This window comes from Hypanus sabinus, chromosome 14, assembly GCF_030144855.1.
Source record: "Hypanus sabinus isolate sHypSab1 chromosome 14, sHypSab1.hap1, whole genome shotgun sequence".
NCBI lineage: Eukaryota > Metazoa > Chordata > Chondrichthyes > Myliobatiformes > Dasyatidae > Hypanus > Hypanus sabinus.
In genome coordinates this window covers 25,946,632-25,969,141 of record NC_082719.1, presented here as the reverse complement: position 1 = coordinate 25,969,141, position 22,510 = coordinate 25,946,632, and the positions used below count along the sequence as shown (strand labels likewise).

Here is a 22,510-nt window from a genome sequence, read left to right as displayed (position 1 = left end):
TACTCACCCTCATCAACATGGAAAACACTCGAAGAAAAGCATATGATGCAGCTTTTAAGTTAAAGGCGATCAATCTGGCGGTTGAAGAAGGAAATCGAGCTGCTGCACATAATCTTGGCATAAATGAATCGATGGTGAGACAGAGACGCCAGCGTGAAGAACTGAGTCAATGCAAAAAGACGACAAAAGCTTTCAGAGGTAATCATAGCAGATGGCCCGAACTTGAAAACTTTCTTGAAGACTGGGTTAACACACAGAGAGCAGGCGGCCGCGGTGTTTCCACCGTGCAGATCAGACTGAAGGCTAAAGCAATCGCCACCAAAATGAAAATCGAAGACTTTAGAGGTGGGCCATTGTGGTGTTTTAGATTTATGAGACGAAAAGGCCTGTCCGTCAGGGTACGCACGACTCTGTGTCAGCAGCTCCCTCCCGACCACGAGGAAAAACTTGCTAACTTCCGCACATTCACTCAAACAAAGATAGCGGAGAATTCCATCGGGCCAGATGATATCATAAATATGGATGAAGTACCTTTGACGTTTGACCTGCCTCTCACTCGGACTGTTAATAAAAAAGGTGACTCGTCCATCACACTGAAAACAAGTGGCCATGAGAGAACGCATTTTACTTGTGTTCTGCGCTGCACAGCATTCGGACTAAAGCTTCCACCGATGGTGATTTTTAAGCGGCTGACAATGAAAGTTCAGTGAAAGCTGCCACCAAGAGTACAAACCCAATTCCAGCTGTGATTCCTGGGGGCACCACGAAGTATTTGCAGCCACTGGACATCAGCGTGAACCAGGCATTTAAAGTGGCGCTGCGCGTTGAGTGGGAGGCTTGGTTGACGAGCGGCGAGAAATCCTTTACCAAAACAGGACGCATGCGAAGAGCATCTTTAACTCAAGTCTGCAGTGAATCCTAAATGCGTGGAGCCGTGTCACAACATCCACCGTCACCAACGGGTTTCGAAAGGCTGGACTGCTGCGTGATGAAGAGGACCGCATGCGCTCAAGTGAGAGCAACAACGAAGAGACTGAAGTGAGTGACGAGATCCTGAGGTTGTTCAATTCGGACACTGAAGAAGAGGACTTTGATGGTTTTAGTACGCAGCAGGAAGATGAAGAAGGCGATCAATAACTTTTCCTGGTAGGCTGCAGTATATATATTTTTTTACCATTCGTTAGGAGATATTGGAATGTTGTTCGTGCACTGTTCAGTAAAAAAGTATACGCAACGTAATTTGTGTGTTACCGATATGTATGTATATTTAAAAGTAGCTGTGTTACAGGCACTGTTCGAAAAAAAGCATTTGCGATATGTATTTATTTATGTTACCTTTCGGATTTAATTAAAAGTTTAAAAATCCTCACGTGCAATATCTTTCTGTGTAAATGTCTCATATTACAACGTGGGACACCTGCGGCTTAAAATCCGGTGCGGCCTGTACAAGTACAAAATTGATTTTCTTTCTAAAATTAGAGCGTGCGGCTTTTAATCAGGTGTGCTCTGTAGTCCGGAATCTACGGTACATCTGCAAAAATGGCTAAATTGTACTTATAGAGTTCCAAATTCCTTGGGTACTGCTAGCTCATATAAGTGTGCAGCAAAAGACAGAGGCCTGGGACATATTGTAATTGCATCTATATGCTCCACAGCAATATTAAATCAAAGAGGAGACACTATGGACGCACTTAAATCCGTGTCTCCATTTTAGGATAGAGGATGGCTTGGCCAATGAACATCAATAGTACTCATTTAATCGATTCTGTACAAATAGTAAATGCAGTTCAATGTTTTACATATTAACATACCTTCCATAAATATCTCTATTACAAACAATAAAATAAAGCTTTTGATAGCCAATGAGTTGACAAAGAATATGCTGACAGTAGAGACCTGATGTCTACTTGATGCTCAGAGTACACCCACCAGATGCTTACTGGGCCCTCTAGACAATAGGAGTGCAAGGTTAGGGCAACCTGATCCATACCATGCAGTATCAACAACATCCATTTCAGTCAGTGCAACGAATCCACAATACAAAGTCTAATAAATATTTGAATTAAACTAAGTTTACAAACCAAGTGAACAAAGGGGAAAGAGCTTGTAAATATTTCGACTGATGGTCAAAATCAAGTTAAACTGCAAGTCTATAATCACTTAGAAATTACAGTCGGCCCACCTTATCCGCGGATTCCACCAACTGCGGATTGGGAAAACCCGTAAGTTCTCTCTCCAGCACTCATTGTTTGAGCATGTACAGACTATTTTTTCTTGTCATTATCCCCTAAACAATACAGTACAACAACTATTTACATAGCATTTACATTGTATTAGGTATTATAAGTCATCTGGAAATGACTTAAACGTACAGGCAGTCCCCAGGTTATGAATGAGTTCCATTCCTGAGTCTGTCTTTAAGTCAGATTTGAAGTCGGAACAGGTACATCCGGTATTATTTAGTGTCAATTAGTTGAACGTTTTTCTTAGTATGTATTACATATTTTACCTTTCTATGCATATAAAACACTTAAGAAACATATGTATTTCCAGAATTAAACCACTGCATTGCTTAGTAATAATCATAGCTTTCATCGGGGCAGGGCCTCTCAAATGCTCCATTAAAATTGTTTTGATCGTTGACCGACCGTAGCCTAACGTTTTTCTAATGACCGATGGTGTTTCACCTCTTTCCGATCACTTTATTACTTCCACCTTATTTTCAATCGTGATTGTGATTATTTTCAGGAACAGAAACACCACAGATTCAGAGCTAACATGAGGAAATCTACAGACGCTGGAAATTCAAACAACACACACAAAATGCTGGTGGAACACAGCAGGCCAGGCAGCATCTATAAGGAGAAACACTGTCAATGTTTCAGGCCGAGACCTTTCGTCAGATACAGAGCTACGCCAGGTCCTAATGCCAACTGCTCTGAACATGTTAAATAAAGTCCGGGGTTCCGCTGGGTCCTAAAGACCACTGCACTGATTCAGGTTAAATAAGGGACTTGACATCTGCAAATTTTGGTATCTGTGGGGGGGGTCTCAGAACCAATCCCCTGCGAATAAGGAGGGCCGACTGTAATTAACATCTCACAAAAGATAAAACATTCGGGAAATGCAGTGCTAAAATTAATTTGAGAATTCATTAAAATACTAGCCAACAATCATGAATGCCATGCCCTTGACCCAAGTATAAAGGAACACAGATCAGCTTAATCTTAATTCCTTCATCACAATTTGTTATGCAAAGCTCTTAGAACCTGATGCAATAGAATAAAGCCTTTTTGTTACACTTCTCCACATCCCCTTCCTCTTTTATCAGTGATAATAATTCATGCTTAATACATTTCTAGGTCAACAAGCACTAAATGTCCCTACTTGCTATTTAAAAATATACACTAAAAACAAACCCAACCTAATTTACAAATAGATTTCAAATTAATGTAATTTTCAAATAACTTAAAAACCAAATCAGTTTCTAATTAACTATAAATTACTTTATATATAGTTAATTAGAAGCAGGGAATATTCACAAAAAGGATAAACCTAAAATGGGTTATTACCATCCAACCAGTTTACTCTCAAAGTGGTGAGTGGTGGTGTTCTGAAGTGGCATTACTTACCAATAACCTATTCATTTACTCCTAGTTTATTTTTGAAACACAAACCAAGTGTAGAATTCCAAATGAGGTGAATATAACTGTACTTAGCATCAAGGGCGCATTGCATTTGACAGATTTTGGGAATCAAGCAACTTAGGGAGAGCAAAGGTCAATGGGCAACAAAATTGAAAAACTACAGTGGTGGGAGTCATACTCTGCACAAAGAAAAATGGATTTGGTTGGCAAACATTAACATCTGCCCTAGTACAGGTATCCCCCACTTTACACCACTTTGCTTTTACAAAAGACCTACATTAGTACCTGTTTTCGCTAACCAAAGGAAATCTGAAGAGGATTTTCGCTTTTATGAAAAAAGGTGAAAAGCAAAAATAGTGTACAGTGTTTGCTTTGCAGTGAGCTGTTATCGAGGCAGCGCGTACCCTGAGCAGCGGGAGTGGAGAAAAGCGAAAATGGTGTTCAGCGTTTGTTCTGTTCTCGGCATCAAGCCACCACAGCTTTGAACTGCATGAGATTTTCACTATGATTTACAGTGCCACAATGAATGCAGAAAAGTATGACTTTAATTTTGAAAGGACACATAGGTTTAGGGCAGGTTTGCAGGATGTTCTGAGTGCTTACAAGGAACTGTATGATAGAAAAATGCGTGAATGTTCCAGCGTGCTTGCTGTCTTCCCGATTCTGGTAAGTGAAACTACACTGTACATACGTTATTTCTACTTTATATAAGCTGCGTATTTACCATATCATTCCTGCTTTTACTATATGTTAGTGTTACTTTAGGTTTCATGTGTTATTTGGTATGATTTGGTAGGTTATTTTTTGGGTCTGGGAACACTCAAAGATTTTTTCCCCATATAAATTAATGGAAATTGCTTCTTCGCTTTACGCCATTTTGGCTTTCGGAAGGTTTCACAGGAATGCTCTACTTTCGGATAGCGGGGGTAACCTGTACATTTCTGGAGGAGTCTGCACCATCTTCAACTGCTTCAATTATCATTCCAGTGAGGTCCTGCACTAACAATTGACTAATAATTCCACTCAACTCCTCAACAAATGAACTAGTCCATACAGCAAGACCTAAAGAACATTCAGGCATGGGCTGATAAATGGAAAGCAACATTTCTATCACAGATATACCAAGTAATATTCATCATCAATCAATAGTTTAATCACCTATCTTAGACATTGAGTGGAGTCAGAGGCCCACAATATCAATGTGTTAGAGATCATCTAAACAAGAAACTCAAGCGCACTAATCCCAAAAGCATAAGCAGGTCAGGAGGTAAGTACACTGTCATGAGGCTCAAGATACTCTAAAGCCTGTCAATCATCCACAAGGTATCATTCACATATGCAAAGCCATACACTGAACTTTCCTGGATGGGCTCAGCTCCAATGACACTTGATCTATGACACCACACTGGGCAAAGGAGCCATTTTGAATGGTACCATACCCATACCATAAACATTAGCTCCCTCTACCACTGTTACGGGTGGCTACGTTGTGCACCATCTGCAAACTAAACTACAATTTTAAGACCTTCAATAACCACATAGTTGAACCACTGAGGAAAAAGTCAGCAGGTGCATGGGAACATTTCCACATTCCTCTCCAAATTGTAAAAACCCTCAAATTACAGTCAAGTACTGCAATTTCCTACACCATAGAATTGGAAGGAGTACTTTCATTGAAGAAAATCAAGAACAAGAGCTCAGTGTACCTCTTCAAGTGCAGTTCTGGAATAGTAAGAAAATGCTAGTCTTGCCTGATCCCAAAAATGAATAAATAAAAATACAACTAACAGAATAAAAGAGCATTCAAAAGGAGACAATGGATTCCTTTTATTGAACACTGCAAAACTATCACATCGACAGCAAAATTAGGTTATGAAGAAAATCTGAAACACGCTCAAAATCTTCCAAACTTCAAGTCAAACTGAGGATTTATCTTGTTCATTTTTAAAATACCTTCAAACCATTTACAAGCAAGCAAACCACATATTTTTATTTTTCAGTTGATGGTCAAGTCTGGGCTCCACCAGAACTTATTTGCAGACATCATTACAGTGTTGCTTTAAATGTAAAAACATCTAAATTCCAATGATGGGATGATAACAATCCTTGAGATGAATACAGCTTTGACACAGTGTGACATTAAACAGTCCCATAAAAATTGAAGTCAACAGTTAGGCAGAAATTCACTCCACTGTTTGGATTCATGCCCAAAACAAAGGAAGAGAATTGTTGTCGTCAGAGGTAAAATGTATCTGACCATCTTGGGTTCAACCATCTTCAGCTGTTTTATCAATGACCTTCCTTCCTCATTTTTGACCATATATAGATGTCCTTGATGTTGACAGCTTGCAACTCTATTCACAACTTCTTTAAACAAACCAGGTTAATGGTTATATGCAATATACCAGCATAAATTTCAATCATGGGCTGCAAATTAAATTTGTGCTATGCAAGGAGATTGAACGTCTCCAACAAAAGAAACTTCTTCCTATACACCGAGGTCAGTCCAACTGGTCTGTAGTTTCCTTTCATCTGAGTACATTTATGTTACCATATACTAACTTGGTTAATTTTTTGCAGGCATTTACAATTTAAATCACTACCAAAATATCAATGCATGGCTAAGATGGGGGTGGGGTTCAGCAGTGGCTAAAAACTGTACAGAACCATGTACATGGAAACAAGACTATGTAAAAGATTATGCATGCTGCAGCAAAGCATTTCCATGATTTGAACTAGAGATAGAGGACAAACCCTCAAAATTCAGCGGAGTAGATTTAAGACAGAGATGAAGAGGAACTGTTTTCCCAGAGAGTGATGAATCTGGAATTCTCTGCCCAATGAAGCAATGGAGGCTACTTCAGTAAATATACTTAAGACAAGGTTGGATAGATTTTTGCATAGTAGGGGAATTAAGGGTTATGGAGAAAAGGAAGGTAGGTGGAGATGAATCCATGGCCAGATCAGCCATGATCTTATTAAATGGCAGAGCAGGCTTAACGAGCCAGATGGCCAACTCCTACTCCTATTTCTTATGATTTACAATATACTAGTCAGGAAGGCTTAATGAGTCCAGCTCTAGCCACACAAAAGTTGGAAGCAAAATTTATTATCCAAGACCATAATATTATAAAATATAGGAGTGTGGTGACCCACTTTCCAGCGCACTCGAACCAGCTCACAAAATGGCATGCACCGGCTGAGAGGCCGGCCCCAAAAAGGGCGCCAGGCCTTCTTCACCAGCAAGGGGAAAAGCCCATGCGCGGGAAGGGACTGTGAATATGTGCTCCCTACAGCATTCCCACCCGGGGAGGGCAGATACGGGAAGGCTTAAAAGCGAGGCCGTGAAGTTTGAATAAAGCTTTTACGCAACTGCAACTCACTGTCTGCACGTTGTTATTCCAGCGCTGTGTGTAGCATGCCGCTATAGGAGCGGAATTTAGCTATTTGACACAGTGAGTCTGCTCTGCCAGTTCATCAAGGCTGATCCAATATTCTTCTCAACCCTGACCAATCAGTGATCCATCAACCTCTGCCTTAAGTATACACAAAGTCTGCCTCCACAGCTGCCTATGGCAAATAATTCCACAGATTCACCACTCTGTGGCTAAAGAAATTCCTCCTCACCTGCGTTTTAAAAGAACGTCCCTCTATTCTGAGGTTGTGCCCTCTGGTCTTAGACTCTCCAACCATAAGAAACATCCTCTCCACATCACCTCCACTCTATCAAGGCCTTTCATCATTCGATAGGTTTCAATTAGGTCACCCCTCATTCTTCTGAATTCTAGTGAATAGAGGCCCAGAGCAAACACTATTCATGTGACAAAGTATTCAATTATGAAATCATTTTCATGAACCTCCTTTGAACCTTCTCCAGTTTCAGCACATCCTTTCTAAGATTGGGGTCCCTAAACTGCTTCCAATACTGTAAGTGAAGCCTTACTAGTGCTTTATAAAGTTTCAACATTGTATTCTTGCTTTTATATTCTGAAATTAATGCTAACATTGTATTTACCTTCCTCACCACAGACTCAACCTGCAAATTAATCGTTAGGGATTCTTGCACAATGACTCCGAAATCCCTCTACACATCAGCTTTTTTGTATTTTCTCTCCATTTAGAAAATAGTCAACCCTTTTGTTTTTTTCTACCAAGGTGTATGACCATACCCTTACTGAGACTATATTCCATCTACCATTTCTTTGCCCATTCTCCTAGTCTGTTGAAGATATTCTGTAGCCTCCCTACTTACTCAAAACTATCCGTTCCTTCACCCATCTTCAATTTTTCTACAAACTTTGCAACAAAGCCATCAAGTCCATCATCAAAATCATTGATATATAACAAAAAGAATCTGCTCCATGGAACACCACTAGTTGCTGGCAGCCAGCTGGAAGAGGAGCCCTTTAATCCCACTCTTTGCCTCCTGTCAATCTGCCACTGCTTTAACCATGCTAAAATCTTTCCTGTAATACCTACGGCTCGTAGACTGTTAAAGCCTTACATGTGACACCCTGTCAAAGGTGTTCTGAAAATCCAAGTACACATCAACTCCTTCGTCAATCCTGCTTGTTATTCCTTTAAAAAATTCCAGCTGATTTGCCAGGCAAGATTTTCCCTTGAGGACGCCATGCTGACTATGGCTTATTTTATCATGTGCCTCCAAGTATCCTGAGACCTCATGTTACATAATTGACTTCCATCATATTCCCACCCACTGAGGTTAGACTAACTGGCCTACAGTTAGCTTTCATCTGAGTACATAAATGTTAGCATATACTAACTGGAAGTTAATTATTTTTTGCAGGCATTTACAGGGAAATAAAGAAATGCAATAACGTTTATGGAAAAAAACTGTGCAAATAAATAGTAATATCAGTCCAGTGAGTTTTAAGAGTAATTGAAAGTGAGTCTGTATCTTGTTTTATCAGTTTACAGTTGTGGTGTGAAGTTATTCATGATGGTTCAGCAATATGATGATTGTAGGGTTATTACTGTTCCTAAATCTGGTGGTGTGGGAACTACAGCTCCTGCACCTCCTACTCGATGATTGTAGTAAGAATAGAGTATGACCTGGGCGGTGGGGATCTTTGATGATGGATGCTACTTTCTTGTGGTATCGCTCCATATAAACATGTTCAATGGTGTGGAAAGCTTTGATTGCAAATGACTGGGCTGTATCCACCACTCTGTGGTATTTTTCATTCCTGAGTATTGGTGTTTCCATATTAAGCAGTGTTGCAACCAGTTAGTTTTTGGTGACATGCTGAATCTATGCAAACTTCTAACAGAGTAGGCATTGTTGTGCCTTCTGTGCAATGATACCTATGTGCTGATCACAGGACAGCTGCTCTGATATGATACTGCCAAGCAATTTAAAAGTACTAACACCTCTTCACCACTAATCCCCTATTGAGGACTGGTTCATGGATCTCCGGTTTCTTCCTCCTGCAGTCAATAATCAGATCTTTGGTTTTGCTGATATTGTTGCTGTGGCACAACTCCACCAGATTTTCAATCTCCCTCCTATATGCTGATCCATCACCACTTTTGATTCGACCAAGTGGTGTGGCCAAAAAACTTAAATATGGCATAGAAGTTGTACTTCGTCACATAATCATATGTATAGAGCAGTGGGCAGTAGGCTAAGCATACAGCCTTGTGGTGCACCTGCGCTAATGGTGAATGTGGAGATGTTGTTGCCAATCCATACAGACAAGGACTGCCAGTGAATGAGTTGAGGTTCCAGTTGCATAGGCTCCAAACTACCAGAGGATAAATTCATTTATTGTCACATTCACTCAGTGGCCTCTTTACTAGGTACACCTGCTCATTAATGAAAACATCTAATCAGCTAATCATGTGGAGGCAACTCAATATACAAAAGCATGCAGGCATGGTAAACAGGTTCAGTTGTTCAGACTAAACATCAGAACTGGGTAGAAATGTGATTTAAATATTGGTGCCAGATAGGGTGATTTGAGTATCTTAGAAATTGTCGATCTCCTGGGATTTTCACACTCAGTCTCTAGAGTTTACAGAGAATAGTGTGAAAAACAAAGAAAATCCAGTGAGCAGCAGTTCTGTGAGCAAAAATGACTTGTTAATAAGAGAAGGCAGAGGAGAATGGTCAGACTTGTCGAAGCTGACAGAAAGGTGACAGTAACTTAAATAACCATTCATCACGACAATGGTGTGCAGAAGAGCATCTCTGAATGCCCAAAACATCAAACCTTATAGTGGATGAGCTACAGCAAAAGACCATGAACATACACTTGGTGTCTACCTTATTAGGACCTCCTGTACAATGAAAACTTTATTTTGCTTATCATCCATTTAATTACAAAACTGCATTCAGGAAGTACAAGGTAAAACAATAAGAGAATGCAGAATAAAGTGCTACAGTTAGAGAGAAAGTGTACAAGGCCATAACAAGGTCAATTGATGTCAAGAGTCCATTCTACCAAAAGGAAGAGAGCAGATGAGGGAATGACCAGAATGAGAGGTCATTTTATTGCCTTTTGCTGCTTTACAGAGGCAGGGAGAAGTATAGACAGAGTCCACGGAGGGGCAGCTGGTTTCCATAACGTACTGAGCTGTGTCCACAACATTATCCAGTTTTTTGTAGTCACAGGCCAAACAGTTAGCATGATGCATCTGGATAAGGTTTCTTTGGTGTATCAGTAAAAACTGGTGAGGGTCAAAGGGGACACAGACTCCTGAGGATGCTGAGGCACTGGTGAGCATTCTTGTGTATAATTAGACCAGGACAGGCCATTGGTGATGTTGACTCTAAGGAACTAGAAATTTTTTAATCCTCTTGCCCTCAGCAACTTTATTGCAAACAGATTTTCTCCACCCCCCCCCCCCACCTTTCATGAAGCCAAAGTTCTGTTGGCATTCTTTTCTCCATTTGCAACAGTTTCTTCCGCTACCACCACTTCACTTTGGGTACTGTACGCACTACTAATAACTCAAAACTTCACAAACTCGCTAACTTTGATCTTTCAAGTGGTAAGCGGTGTTGAATACTTGCAATTATCTCCAAATTCCCTTTCATGTATCATACCAGAATGTCTTGTAAATACGTGATCATTCCTTAAAGTCACAGTTAAAATGCTGGGTACCCTATCATCAACGGACATACCGTTACTACACAGAGTGCAATGGTCCAAGAAACAGCTCATCACCACCTGTTAGCAATTAGGAATTGACAAAAAAAAGAACTGCCCTTGCAGATAACAATAGGTATCCTACATAATGCAAAAGCTGATCAATTTCATGTTCCATAAGCATTTGCTGCTGAGTTCACACCCAACATATCACTGCCACTGGTCACTTCTAGAAATTGGCACTATGTTATTAATACCATGCATGTGTTATATGAAAGATGCCCAAATGATACACAGAATAATGACAACTGGCTACACAGCTACTTAACCCTTGTCCTTTTTGCAAATATTTTTGAAGCTATTTTCATACGAATTGCATTGCAATGAATGTTTTGTTTGGTCATATCCAGCATGTAATCGGGGTATTGAGTCCACATTGCTTAGTAAATTAAACTTAAGACACAGGCTCAACATTCCATTGGCTTTCATTCTCAACCACAACTATACAACATAAAAGATGTACTGTTTCAGTTCGTTTCAACTTTCTACTTGAAGATTAGGCTGTAAACAAATTCTAAGTCTGAGAATAAGATCATTGTGTTTTGTTCGTGACTTTCACCAAGTTAAAACAAAGCAACCTTCACAAGACCTACTTCAGGTCTTATCAGTGCTTTGAAAAAAAAACATTTTTCCCAAAAGTGGATAATTATTCAGTTTTACATAGTTCTCTTTGCCGAAACAAATCTTGAAATGTCCAGCTAAATTAAGTCAGATTTGACTTTAATTATACCTTTAAACAGAGAAAATCAAATTCCAAACTGAAATGTTCATGACTCGATAGCTGCAACCTCTGCAACTTTTAACAAAAATTATTAATTTGTTTGGACCAGGAACATACCATTATGAAGATCATTACCCAAAGGTATGCTATTCTTTCATCATCCACCAAAAAGATATACAAGTTTTCTAACATGCTGATCACAGACTGCAATCAAGATATTTTTCAAAATGCTATTAACACCTTTTAAAAAGTGGCTATTCTGCATGTATTATTTTCTTCTCCTACTTGCTCTTCAACTAACATTTATAGAGGGTGACAGAATTGGTCAAAAAGAATTAAGCATGCAAGGCCATAAGAAACCAGCAAAAAGTAAAATTTTATGCTTATTAATCGATATAACATCTTTCAGGACAATACAAAAGTGATTCACAGCCAATAAAGTTTAAGCATTACCACAGTTGTAGTGCAGGAGCAAAGAGAAGTGTGAAATGAATATGACAAAACGTCAATTCATAAATATTTATTTTAAAAACTGCAATTATTAAAGGAAGACTAAGGAAATGTTCAAAACAGAAATGCAACTGTAAATAAAAACAGGAAACTAAAGTTGGAAACATGCTGAAACAGCATATACTTAGTAAAATCTGTTCCTACGAAGTCTACCATGTATGTTAACTCACACTATGCTCATTTTCCATTCTCTTTATTTTGTACCATTGCACACTTTTTTACATTTGAATTGGATTACACCCTTGCACCACCATATTATGTGCTATAACCTTACACTTGATGTTGCCATTCAACCAAATCAGCCTTCTTGAATCACTGCTGGTGTTGTGACAAGAACCTCTTTGTTAGTTTAAGTAGGTTAACACACCAGAGGGAACAGCCAAAAAAAAAGCAGATTATTATCCACATAGAATAATAAAACCAATATACAGACTATTTAACACTTCAAGCTCAGGACAGACGCTGACAGAAGCACATTAGTACCTAGCCCTTTCAGTATTCAGAAGTTAACCTTTAGCACACATTTGCTGCTTTCATCATTGTGTTCATAAGTCTTTGGACATTGTCCTATTCTGTATATCTTTTACAAGTCTAAAACATACTTATTCTGCTGTTATTAGAATACCTTAACTAAATTAAACCTTTCTTCTTGAATCACAGAAGCTACAGAGTTCATTTTATTCAAGAATTTAACTCATAATTCTTTAATAAAGAATGAGATGGAAAAGCAATTCATAAGAACAGGCATGTTAGCAGAAAGCCAGCGTGGGATAGCTCTCCCCAGAAAACAGCTCAAAGATACCCAATAACTCACAACCAACAGGAAGCTGCAGACACTCTGTCTGGAGTGTTCTAAAGTTAACTAAAATTAGCACCTGTGAAAAAATTCTTGCCATTTGCCCAAAAAGTACCTGATTTAGTGAGATTGAATGGGAGATCTAGCATCCAAACAGACAGAATTTAAAGTGCCTAGCAACATGACACTCATAAGAAACAACTCCACTGCACTTGAATGTCAAAGTTCAATAGCAAATGATTATGATCCAAATTAAAAATGATGTGCAGGAGAACTTGCTGACTGCCAAATTATTAACAAATAGGTAGGTACTTGTTAATTTCTTTTGACATCAATAGTGTCACAGCAATATTATAAGTGCAGAGATATACAAATATTAAGAGAAGTAAGAAAGAATAAAAAGTAAGTTACATCAAATAGTCTAAAAGGAGGGGGTCATCACTTCCCGGCTATAGGTTGACTTGTTATAGAGCCTAATGGCCAAGGGTAAGAATGACTTCATATAGCACTCTTTGAAGCAGTGTAGCTGTCTTAGTCTTTTAATTAAAGAGCTCCTCTGTTTAGCTAAGGTGGCACACAGAGGGTGAGAAACATTGTCAGGATTTTCTGTAGAGTCCTTTGCTCTACCACAGCGTCCAGTGTGTCCAGTTTGACTCCTATAACACACCAGCCTTTTTAATCAGTTATTGAGCCTGCTGCCATCACCTGTGTTGATGCCATTGCCCCAGCACACCACCACCTAGAAGACTGTACTGGTGACAACAGACTGGTAGAACATGTGAAGGAGGGGACTGCTTACTCCTAAGAACCTCAGTCTCCTCAGGAAGTAGAGGCACCTGTGGCCCTTCTTGTACACAGCCTCTTTGACGCCCCAGTGAAGTCACTTATCCATCTGCACCCCCAGGTACCTGTAGGTCCTCACCACATCCACGTCCTCACCATCAATAGTAACGGGGGCAGTGCAGGCTTAGTCTTTCAAAATGCCCAAACACCCAAGAGTCCACTATATAAGAGAGCCAAAAATAGAGGAGAACTTAAAGGGATAAAAATTGCCTGCACCAGTTGAAGGAATATTGAAGCTATTACTGTATCCCCGATACTGTGCTCTTAACATCATCCTCCAGAAAAATATATATTTTATTTGACTACAGTTTTGGTCATCCCATCAAAAGTTGTAAGTGTCATGGATTCCTTTTCTCCATACACAATCTTACACCAAGACAAATGCTAAGTTAGTTAATACGAACAATGTCTGGCTTGCTAAGTTCTAGATAGAAAAATAATCACAGACCAATGAAATATTTACATTATTTGAAGCAACAATGTTAACTGATGAAAATGATGTTCACTATTGTCATTTCAACAGATTCTAATAAGGTTTAACAAATTTTCACAAGGCAAGGGCCTGCCTGCACACAATATTTAGATAACATAATAAAGAGATGTGATGCTCTTTAAAACACAAACTCTGGCCAAGGAAGCTACAGACACCTCACCTTCTATGGTTATAAAGTACAGTGATTTGATTTCCATTGTCCGTGAGAGGAGAAACCACATACTGCTTTTGCAGCAGTTCCAGAATTATTATTATATCCTCATCTCTTTGTCTCCAATTAAATCAGAGGAAGTTTAAAATTGACAGTAGGTGAACAAATTAAAAATTATTTTCACTGCATAATTTATAAATATTCTGGCCTATTTTATGCATCTGTCAGTCAAGACTACAAATGTATTTAAATTCATTACAAAGAAAAACAAACAAGATATTTTGTCAGAAATATCCAGATTCCAACTAAGCACTTCCACCTATAATAATAGCTAAACTACTATTATTGTCTATCGTATCAGGCATACTTTCGTGTTTCAATAATATTTTTTAAATAATTAATATCGCTAATAACATTTTTTTGTAGAGATAATTTTCGAGGCAGCTTGGGGAATTAGTAGTCAGGTTAGGGTTTAGGGACTGGGATGAAGAAGACTTAGAGATTAGTGGCAAGAGCCAGTGTTTGTGTCAAGATGGTACTGAACTGTGATGTCCATCGATGTTATAGTTTCTATTTTGTTTTAGGTTCGTAGGGATGGTTTTGAGAACTGTGCAAGGACTTTTCTCTTTGGAGCATAGAAGGATGAGAGGGGACTTGATAGAGATCTACAAGATTATGAGAGGCATAGATAGAGTGGATAGCCAGCAGCTGTTTCCCAGGGCACGAATAGCAAAAATGGAGGTCATATGTACAAAGTTAAGGGAGGGAAGTTTAGGGGAGACATCGGGGGTAAGTTCTTTACACAGAGGGTTGTGGGTACCTGGAATGACTTGCTAGCGATGGTGGTGGAGGCGAAAACATTAGGAGTACTTAAGAGCCTCTTGGACAGGCACATGGATGAAAGAAAAATAGAGGGTTACAGGGTAGTGTGGGTTTAGTACTTTTTTAAGGATTACATGGGTTGGCACAACATCGAGGGCCTGTACTGTGCTGTAGTATTCTAGTGTCCAGTGTCTAGAATTATGGGTCAGGTTAACATTTAGTGACAGGAATAAATGAAAACAAAAAGGAAGCGTCAGGGGCAGAGCCAGTGTTCAATGTCTGAGTCAGAGTGCTCCTTGCAGTCGAAAGTCAGTGATCCTGGAGATCGGGTCAGTTGACACTGAGGAAGTGACCTGTTCCAAAGTCATCAAGTCTAGGCTCAAGGGTTTGCATGGGTGTGAGTCATGCAGGCCGGTGAGCCCGAGGTCATCAGGGTTGGAGAGCTGTGCCAAGTCCAGAAGTTGATGCTTGAAGGTCAGGCCCATGATCAGCAAACCTTGCGGTCTAATATCAAAAGGTCAGCAAAGCCCAGAGAGCAAAGCTGAAAGTCAAAGTCCAGAGGTAGACAACCCGAAGATCGAAGATTAAAGTTAGTGAGTCTGAGAGTCCAATGCAAATGACCAGAGGCAGTCTTTCTGTGTCTGAGAGGGGGAAGGTAGGAAAGGGGCTTGTCTTGCTGTTGTCTTGTTTTGTTCTGTTCTTGTTGCCGTTTGTATCACTCTGATGAACATTGTGTGCATGGAATGTTGGTGCCAGAATGTGTAATAACATTTGCAGGTTGTCCTCAGCATGCCCTGGGGTGTTTTGCTTATTAATGCAAATGATGCTCTTCACTGTATGTTTCAATGTACATTTGATAAATAAATCTGAATTTATTACCCATAAAATGGAGAGTATATTTGCTTCTCGTTGAATCTTTCACACATGCTATAAAAGTCCATTTAGCTCATTGCTAACTTCCAGCAGAGTAATCCCATTATTTCTATTCCTCTCTCCTTATTTACCCATACAGTTGCACCCATTCTCTCATGTCCATCAACTCACTTTTGATTATTTTGCCAGTTATCTAAACTAAGGGGTAATTTTAAGTAATTAACCTTTGGGATGTTTGAAGGAACCAGCAGCATTTCTTGGTGGAACTCCAGGAAATCATAGGAGAATATGCAAGCTCCACATGTCAACACTGAACTTGGGCTCTTATAAAGGTGAGGTACCAAGAATGACAGTTTCTGCACTGTGTCACCATATATTCAAAAATGCCATTCACTAATGGAACTTCTAAATAAAAGAATTGCACAAAATGCACAAGTTGGACTATAGCATATATAACTTACATTAACAACAGTGAAAATGAAATCATTATCAGGAGGCAGTATCTTGAATTTTGTGTTATTACCAATCTTCAGTACTGTATGGAATACCTAAAGTCCATGGATTTGTATATGGCAGAAACTAGTTAAGTACAGAACGATGCAAAGAATACAAAGATTTGTTGAGTGGGTTGATTTAAAGGAGAATGAGTTAATCAGCAACAAACTTTGGAGTTGAAAGTTCTCTTTCTGCACCACAAAATTCTATACAATACTATTTACAATCATTAGGTTATTCTTAGTTATCAACTGATTTCAAAACTAGGACATGTTTGGATTTACGTCATCCTAAAAAATGAAAATATTTTCTGCATGCAATAAAGCATTCTTTTCATTAAATACAACACTGGAAATACTCAGGTTGTGTAATATTTATGGAGAAAGAAAGTTACTCTTTCTAAATTGCTTGTGTACATCTCCACAGACATTGCTTGGACTGCTGAGCATTTCCAACATACTGCTTTTATCTCAGACCATTTATTTGCTTTTTTAAAAAAAAATCTTCTAGTTACTAAATTCTCCTGGCATACATTCAACTGCACAAGAATACTCTTCTACAGCTTTATAGACTTGCATCAGTTTTATGTTTAATTCTTCCTTATTTTAGGTCTCAAATATTTATATATTGCTTACATAGGTGTGCCACCTTTTGCTATAGGACTGAATAATCACTTCTTATGTCACATCTACTTTAATACCTGTACAATAACACTAACCTTTCAGGGGATCTTGTTCAGCTCTCATTATATCAATGAGAGAGTTTTCAAGTGAAATCATATTGAGGGAATCATGCAGACGAGTGCGATCCTGTAAAGAGAAAAATACATTCAGACTGTATGGTAATCCTTGCATTGCTTGTTGTAATTCTAGGCAAGATAACAAAAAGGGACAGATTGAAAGTCATATGGCACATAATGTTGTGGTTTTCTCAAATTCAGAGTTACTGATTTATTTTAGCCTATATTGCATGTCCTTCACCTTATGTACATGGTTGTAAACTTATTTATTTCAGGCTTATACTGATTTATACTTATTTATTTCAGGCTTATAATTGTTGATAACTTTCTAAATTTTTGCAACATATACGGAGCATTTTACAACTAATGAAATACAAGAAGAGTTGCAACAAAACACTACTCAGGCCAGTTTGAACAAATTTGAATGGCTTGATTGTATTTATGTACCAACAATTCCCAGCAAATCTTGAAGCCTGGAAATGGAGAAGTAGCAACTCTGACAGATTTATCGCTGCTATAGTTTTTTTTAAATTCAGAAAACAGAAGCTAGCAGACCTTAAATCTCTAGAAAGTGAAGGGTTTCTGCTTCATTGCATCAATCAGGGACACATTCAAAGCCCAAAAGCTTACTTCATTGGGCAGTATTCAAATAACAAGCTAAAGCCATGGAATGTATCCTTCAAATTCATTTAGGCAATCTGCCTTGGACTATCTCACAACAGGCTCACAAGCCTACAGACTTTGAGCAAAGTCTGAGCAATAGCAATTTGGAGAAGTCAATGGAAAGAGGAAATTAGTAAATGCCAGGACTCTTGGGAGCAACAACGTGGAGAAGGATCTTGGAGAGCAAGTGTACAAATTACTGAAAACTGCAACACAAGAAAACGGGGCTGTATTGCATACTTGCCTGCATCAGTCAATGTGATGAGTATATAAGTCAGGAAATTTTGTTGCAGTTGTATAAAACTTTAACGAGGTCTTATCTGAATTATAGTGTGCGCAATTCTGGTTGCAATGTGGAAGCTTTGGAGAAGAAGCAGAAGTTCTTCACCAGAACGTTGTCTGGATTACATAGAGTATTAGATGTAAAGAAAGATTGGACAAACTTGAATTGCTTTTTCTGGACCACTGGAGGCTAAGGAATGATCGGTGACAGGTATAAATAGGTAGACAGACAGCCTTCCCCCAACCCCTACTCAACCACGAGTGGAAATGTCACATACTAGAAGACACAGTTTTAAGGAGAGAGGGACAGAAGTTAAAGGAGATTTACAAGGCAATTTTATTAAACAGATGGTAGGAACCTGGAATGTACTATCAGGTGAAATGGTGGAAACAGACACGATTATGAGAGGCACGTATCAGGTACATGAACAGTTGGGGAATAGAGAAAAATAAACTATGTGCAGACAGATGGGAATAGTTTAAATTGGTATCATGGTCAGGCCGAGGGGCCTGTTCCTATGCTGTACTATTTTATGTTTTATCATTAATACACAGTGGAGTCCTGGCATCACAAGTCTTTGCATTTATTTGTGCCTACCATCCAGATAGTATCTATTCCCCTGCCACCATACACAAAAAAAGACAGACCTTCACAACTAATGAATGCAAATAATTTTAATGAGTTGCCCAGTTGATATATTAACTTTTAAATGAAAATTGCTTAAAGTTTAGACAACAAAATTGAAATCAGAGCACTATATGTGCAGAAAATTAAATATCAATCCTAATACTGCACATCAGAATACTTGACTTCCTCATTGGCAGACCACAGTCAGTGCAGATTGGAAATAACATTGTCCCCTTTCTGACAAACACTGGTGCATCTCAAGGATGCTTGCTGCTCTACTCACTCTACACCCAGGACTGTGTGGCTAGGCACAGAGCAAAATGCATCTATAAATTCGCCAATGACACAGAACCTCAGATGGTGATGAGGAGATACAGTACCATGCAAAAGTTTGGGCACCCCGGTCAATATTTTTGTTACTGTGTATAGCTAAGCGAGTAAAAGATGACCTGATTTCCAAAAGACATAACTTTAAAGATGACACATTTCTTTAACATTTTAAGCAAGATTACTTTTTTTATTTCCATCTTTTACAGTTTCAAAATAACAAAAAAAGGAAAAGGGCCCAAAGCAAAAGTTTGGGTACCCTGCATGGTCAGTACTTAGTAACAGCCCCTTTGGCAAGTATCACAGGTTGTAAATGCTTTCTGTAGCCAGCTAAAAGTCTTTCAAATTCTTGTCTGGGGGATTTTCGCCCATTCTTCCTTGCCTTGCAAAATGCTTCTAGTCCTGTGAGATTCTTGGGCCATCTTGCATGCATGGCTCTTTTAAGGTCTATCCACAGATTTTCAATGATGTTTAGGTTGGGGGACTTTGAAGGCCATGGCAAAACCCTCAGCTTGTGCCTCTTGAGGTAGTCCATTGTGGATTTTGAGGTGTGTTTAGGATCATTATCCTGTTGTAGAAGCCATCCTCTTTTCATCTTCAGCTTTTTTTTAAAAAAGGCAGTGTGATGTTTGCTTCCAGAATTTGCTGGCATTTAATTGAATTCATTTTTCCCTCTACCAAATGTTCCCTTCACCTTCGTACTTAACAGTTGGAAAGGTGTTCTTTTCATGAAGTTCTGCACCCATTTTTCTCCAAACATACCTTTGCTCATTGCAGCCAAAAAGTTCTATTTTAACTTCATCAGTCCACAGGACTTATTTCCAAAATGCATCAGGCTTGTTTAGATGATCTTTTGCAAACTGTTGACGCTGAATTTTGTGGTGAGGACGCAGGAAAGGTTCTCTTCTGATGACTCTTCCATGAAGGTCATATTTGTGCACGTGTCGCTACACAGTAGAACAGTGCACCACCATTCCAGAGTCTGCTAAATCTTCTTGAAGGTCTTTTGCAGTCGAATGGGCGTTTTGATTTGCTTTTCTTGCAATCCTACGAGCAGTTCTCTTGCAAAGTTTTCTTGGTCTTCCAGACCTCAATTCGACTTCCACTGTTCCTGTTAACTGCCATTTAATTAATTACGAACTGAGGAAACGGCTGCCTGAAAATGCTGTGTTCTCTTCTCATAGCCTTTTCCTGTTTTGTAGGTATCATTTATTTTAATTTTCAGAGTGCTAGGCAGCTGCTTAGAAGAGCCCATGCTGCTGATAGTTGGGACAAGGTTTGAGGAGTCAGGGAATTTATAAAGCTTTGAAATTTGCATCACCTGGCTTTTCCTAATGATATCTGTGAACAAGCCATTGCCCTAACAAGCTAATTAAGGTCTGAGACCTTGGTAAAAGTTATCTGAGAGCTCAAATCTCTTGCGGTGCCCAAACTTTTACATGGTGCTCAATTCCTTTTTTTCCCCACGCTAAAATTGTACAAAAACAAAAATAATACACTAATCTTGCTTAAAGTATTGAAAAGAATGTTTCATCTTTAACTTCATGACTTTTGGAGATCAGTTCATCTTCTACTCAATTAACTATTCACAGTAACAGAAATTTTGATCAGTGCTGCCCAAACTTGAGGTAGATCAGTCGGTTGAATCGTGTTCCAACAACAGCCTTACACTCAACACCAGTAAGATCAAAGAATTGATGGTGGAATTCAGGAAGGGGAAGTCAAGGGAACACAAAGGGTCAGCAGAGGAAAGGGTGAGCAACTTCAAGTTCATGAATGTCAACATCTCTGAAGATCTATCTTGGGCCCAGCACATTCATTCAATTACAAAGAAGGCATACCAGCAGCTATATTTCATTTGGAGTGTGTGGAGATTGGGTACGTCAAAGACTCAGAAATTTCCACAACTGCACTATGGAAAGATTACAACAGGTTGCATCACAAAATGGCGTGGGGGGTGACTGCAGAGGATCAAAAATTTCATCACGGGCACAAGCCTCCCCACCATCAAAGACATCTTCAAAAGCTGATGCCTCAAAAAAAAGGCACCACCACCCAGGACATACCCTCTTCTCATTACTACCATCAGGGAGGTAATATAGGAGCCTGAGTTTACAATCCTCTGCAGCTTTTTTTCCGATCCTGTGCAGTGTCTCAATGTTTTACGAGTTGCTTCTTCCCCTGCATCATTAAATTTCTGAATGGTCCATGAACACTACCTCACTATTGTTGAACTGCTTATTATATGTAGACACACATTTCTTATTGCAATTTATAATATTTTATGTATTGTACTGCACTGCTGGTGCAAAACAACAAATTTCATGATATATGTCAGAGATAATAAATCTGATTCAGAATAAATGCATAAAATGAGTTATATTCTGTACAGTTTTCATCTGTAGTTTAACAAAAATTAAATAGGATGCAAATATTTGATTAACCTTTTTTTTAAACCAAAGTTGTTATTCTTCAACAGGAAATCCAGGGATTGCCTGATGTGCTGGAACTCGTATTTTCCAGTTAGTCTTTCAAACTTCTAGTACATATGCAAAGTGTTTATTGCAACATCACTGATTATAAGAGAAATAAGGTGCTCTAAATAATGTACAGCCTTCTACACTGTACACTTAGTAAGAGATTAGCTTTCTCTAATTAATGTGTTTTGTTCATTTTTACTCAAAACATTCAATTTTACCACAAGAATTTTTGAAACAAAGCACCAACCAGGTCACAGTGGCTCCAGAAAATAAAACTAAACTGTGTTTGAAATATATATGTACCCTCTAGCATTTTGAAGATCTGTAAGAACCAACAAACCACTGTACACAGTAAACTAGAAAGGAGGACATAACTGGTGACTGTGTAAAAGTGCTGCCTTTGAACAAATTCAGGTTGCTGCATACAATTGAAGTAATTTAGCTAAAGAAAATAAGTTTAAAATAAAGTCTTAAAATCAAGCTGCCTTTAAAGCTATCCATCAGAGGAAAACATTAAAAATGGTTCAATTTTCCAGGATGGAAGCATCAAATTACAAAGTAGGTTGCCCCAGGATCATGGACAATAAGTTCAAACAGGCAGCCTAGGGAAATTAATTTGAATTCCACCGAAGTTTCTTAAAATTTTTGCTATTTCAATAACCTGCATCCAATCTGTAGGCCAAGAAAAACTAGTCACTCTCATTAGATCCATCCAAATCAAGATCTTCTGCAAAGCTACAGATAACACATGCAGATTATAAACCAAAATTGTACATCAACCATACAATTTCACATTAGTGCACTCTTTTTAAAACAAGGTCAGCAATTTTTCAATAAAATGATGTAATGAATTGTTTACATTTTTAAG

General features: G+C 38.8%; 1 protein-coding gene across 6 annotated transcripts in view; it reads right to left on the bottom strand.

The window, feature by feature from the left end:
- cpeb2 (cytoplasmic polyadenylation element binding protein 2) overlaps nt 1-22,510 on the bottom strand; it is a 120,780-nt gene that overhangs the window by 66,146 nt on the left and 32,124 nt on the right. For all 6 annotated transcript variants that reach the window (XM_059988896.1, XM_059988898.1, XM_059988897.1 and 3 more), the window contains exon 3: nt 17,242-17,332. In XM_059988896.1, the coding sequence (XP_059844879.1) occupies nt 17,242-17,332 (91 nt within the window). The remainder of the gene's footprint in view (nt 1-17,241; nt 17,333-22,510) is intronic.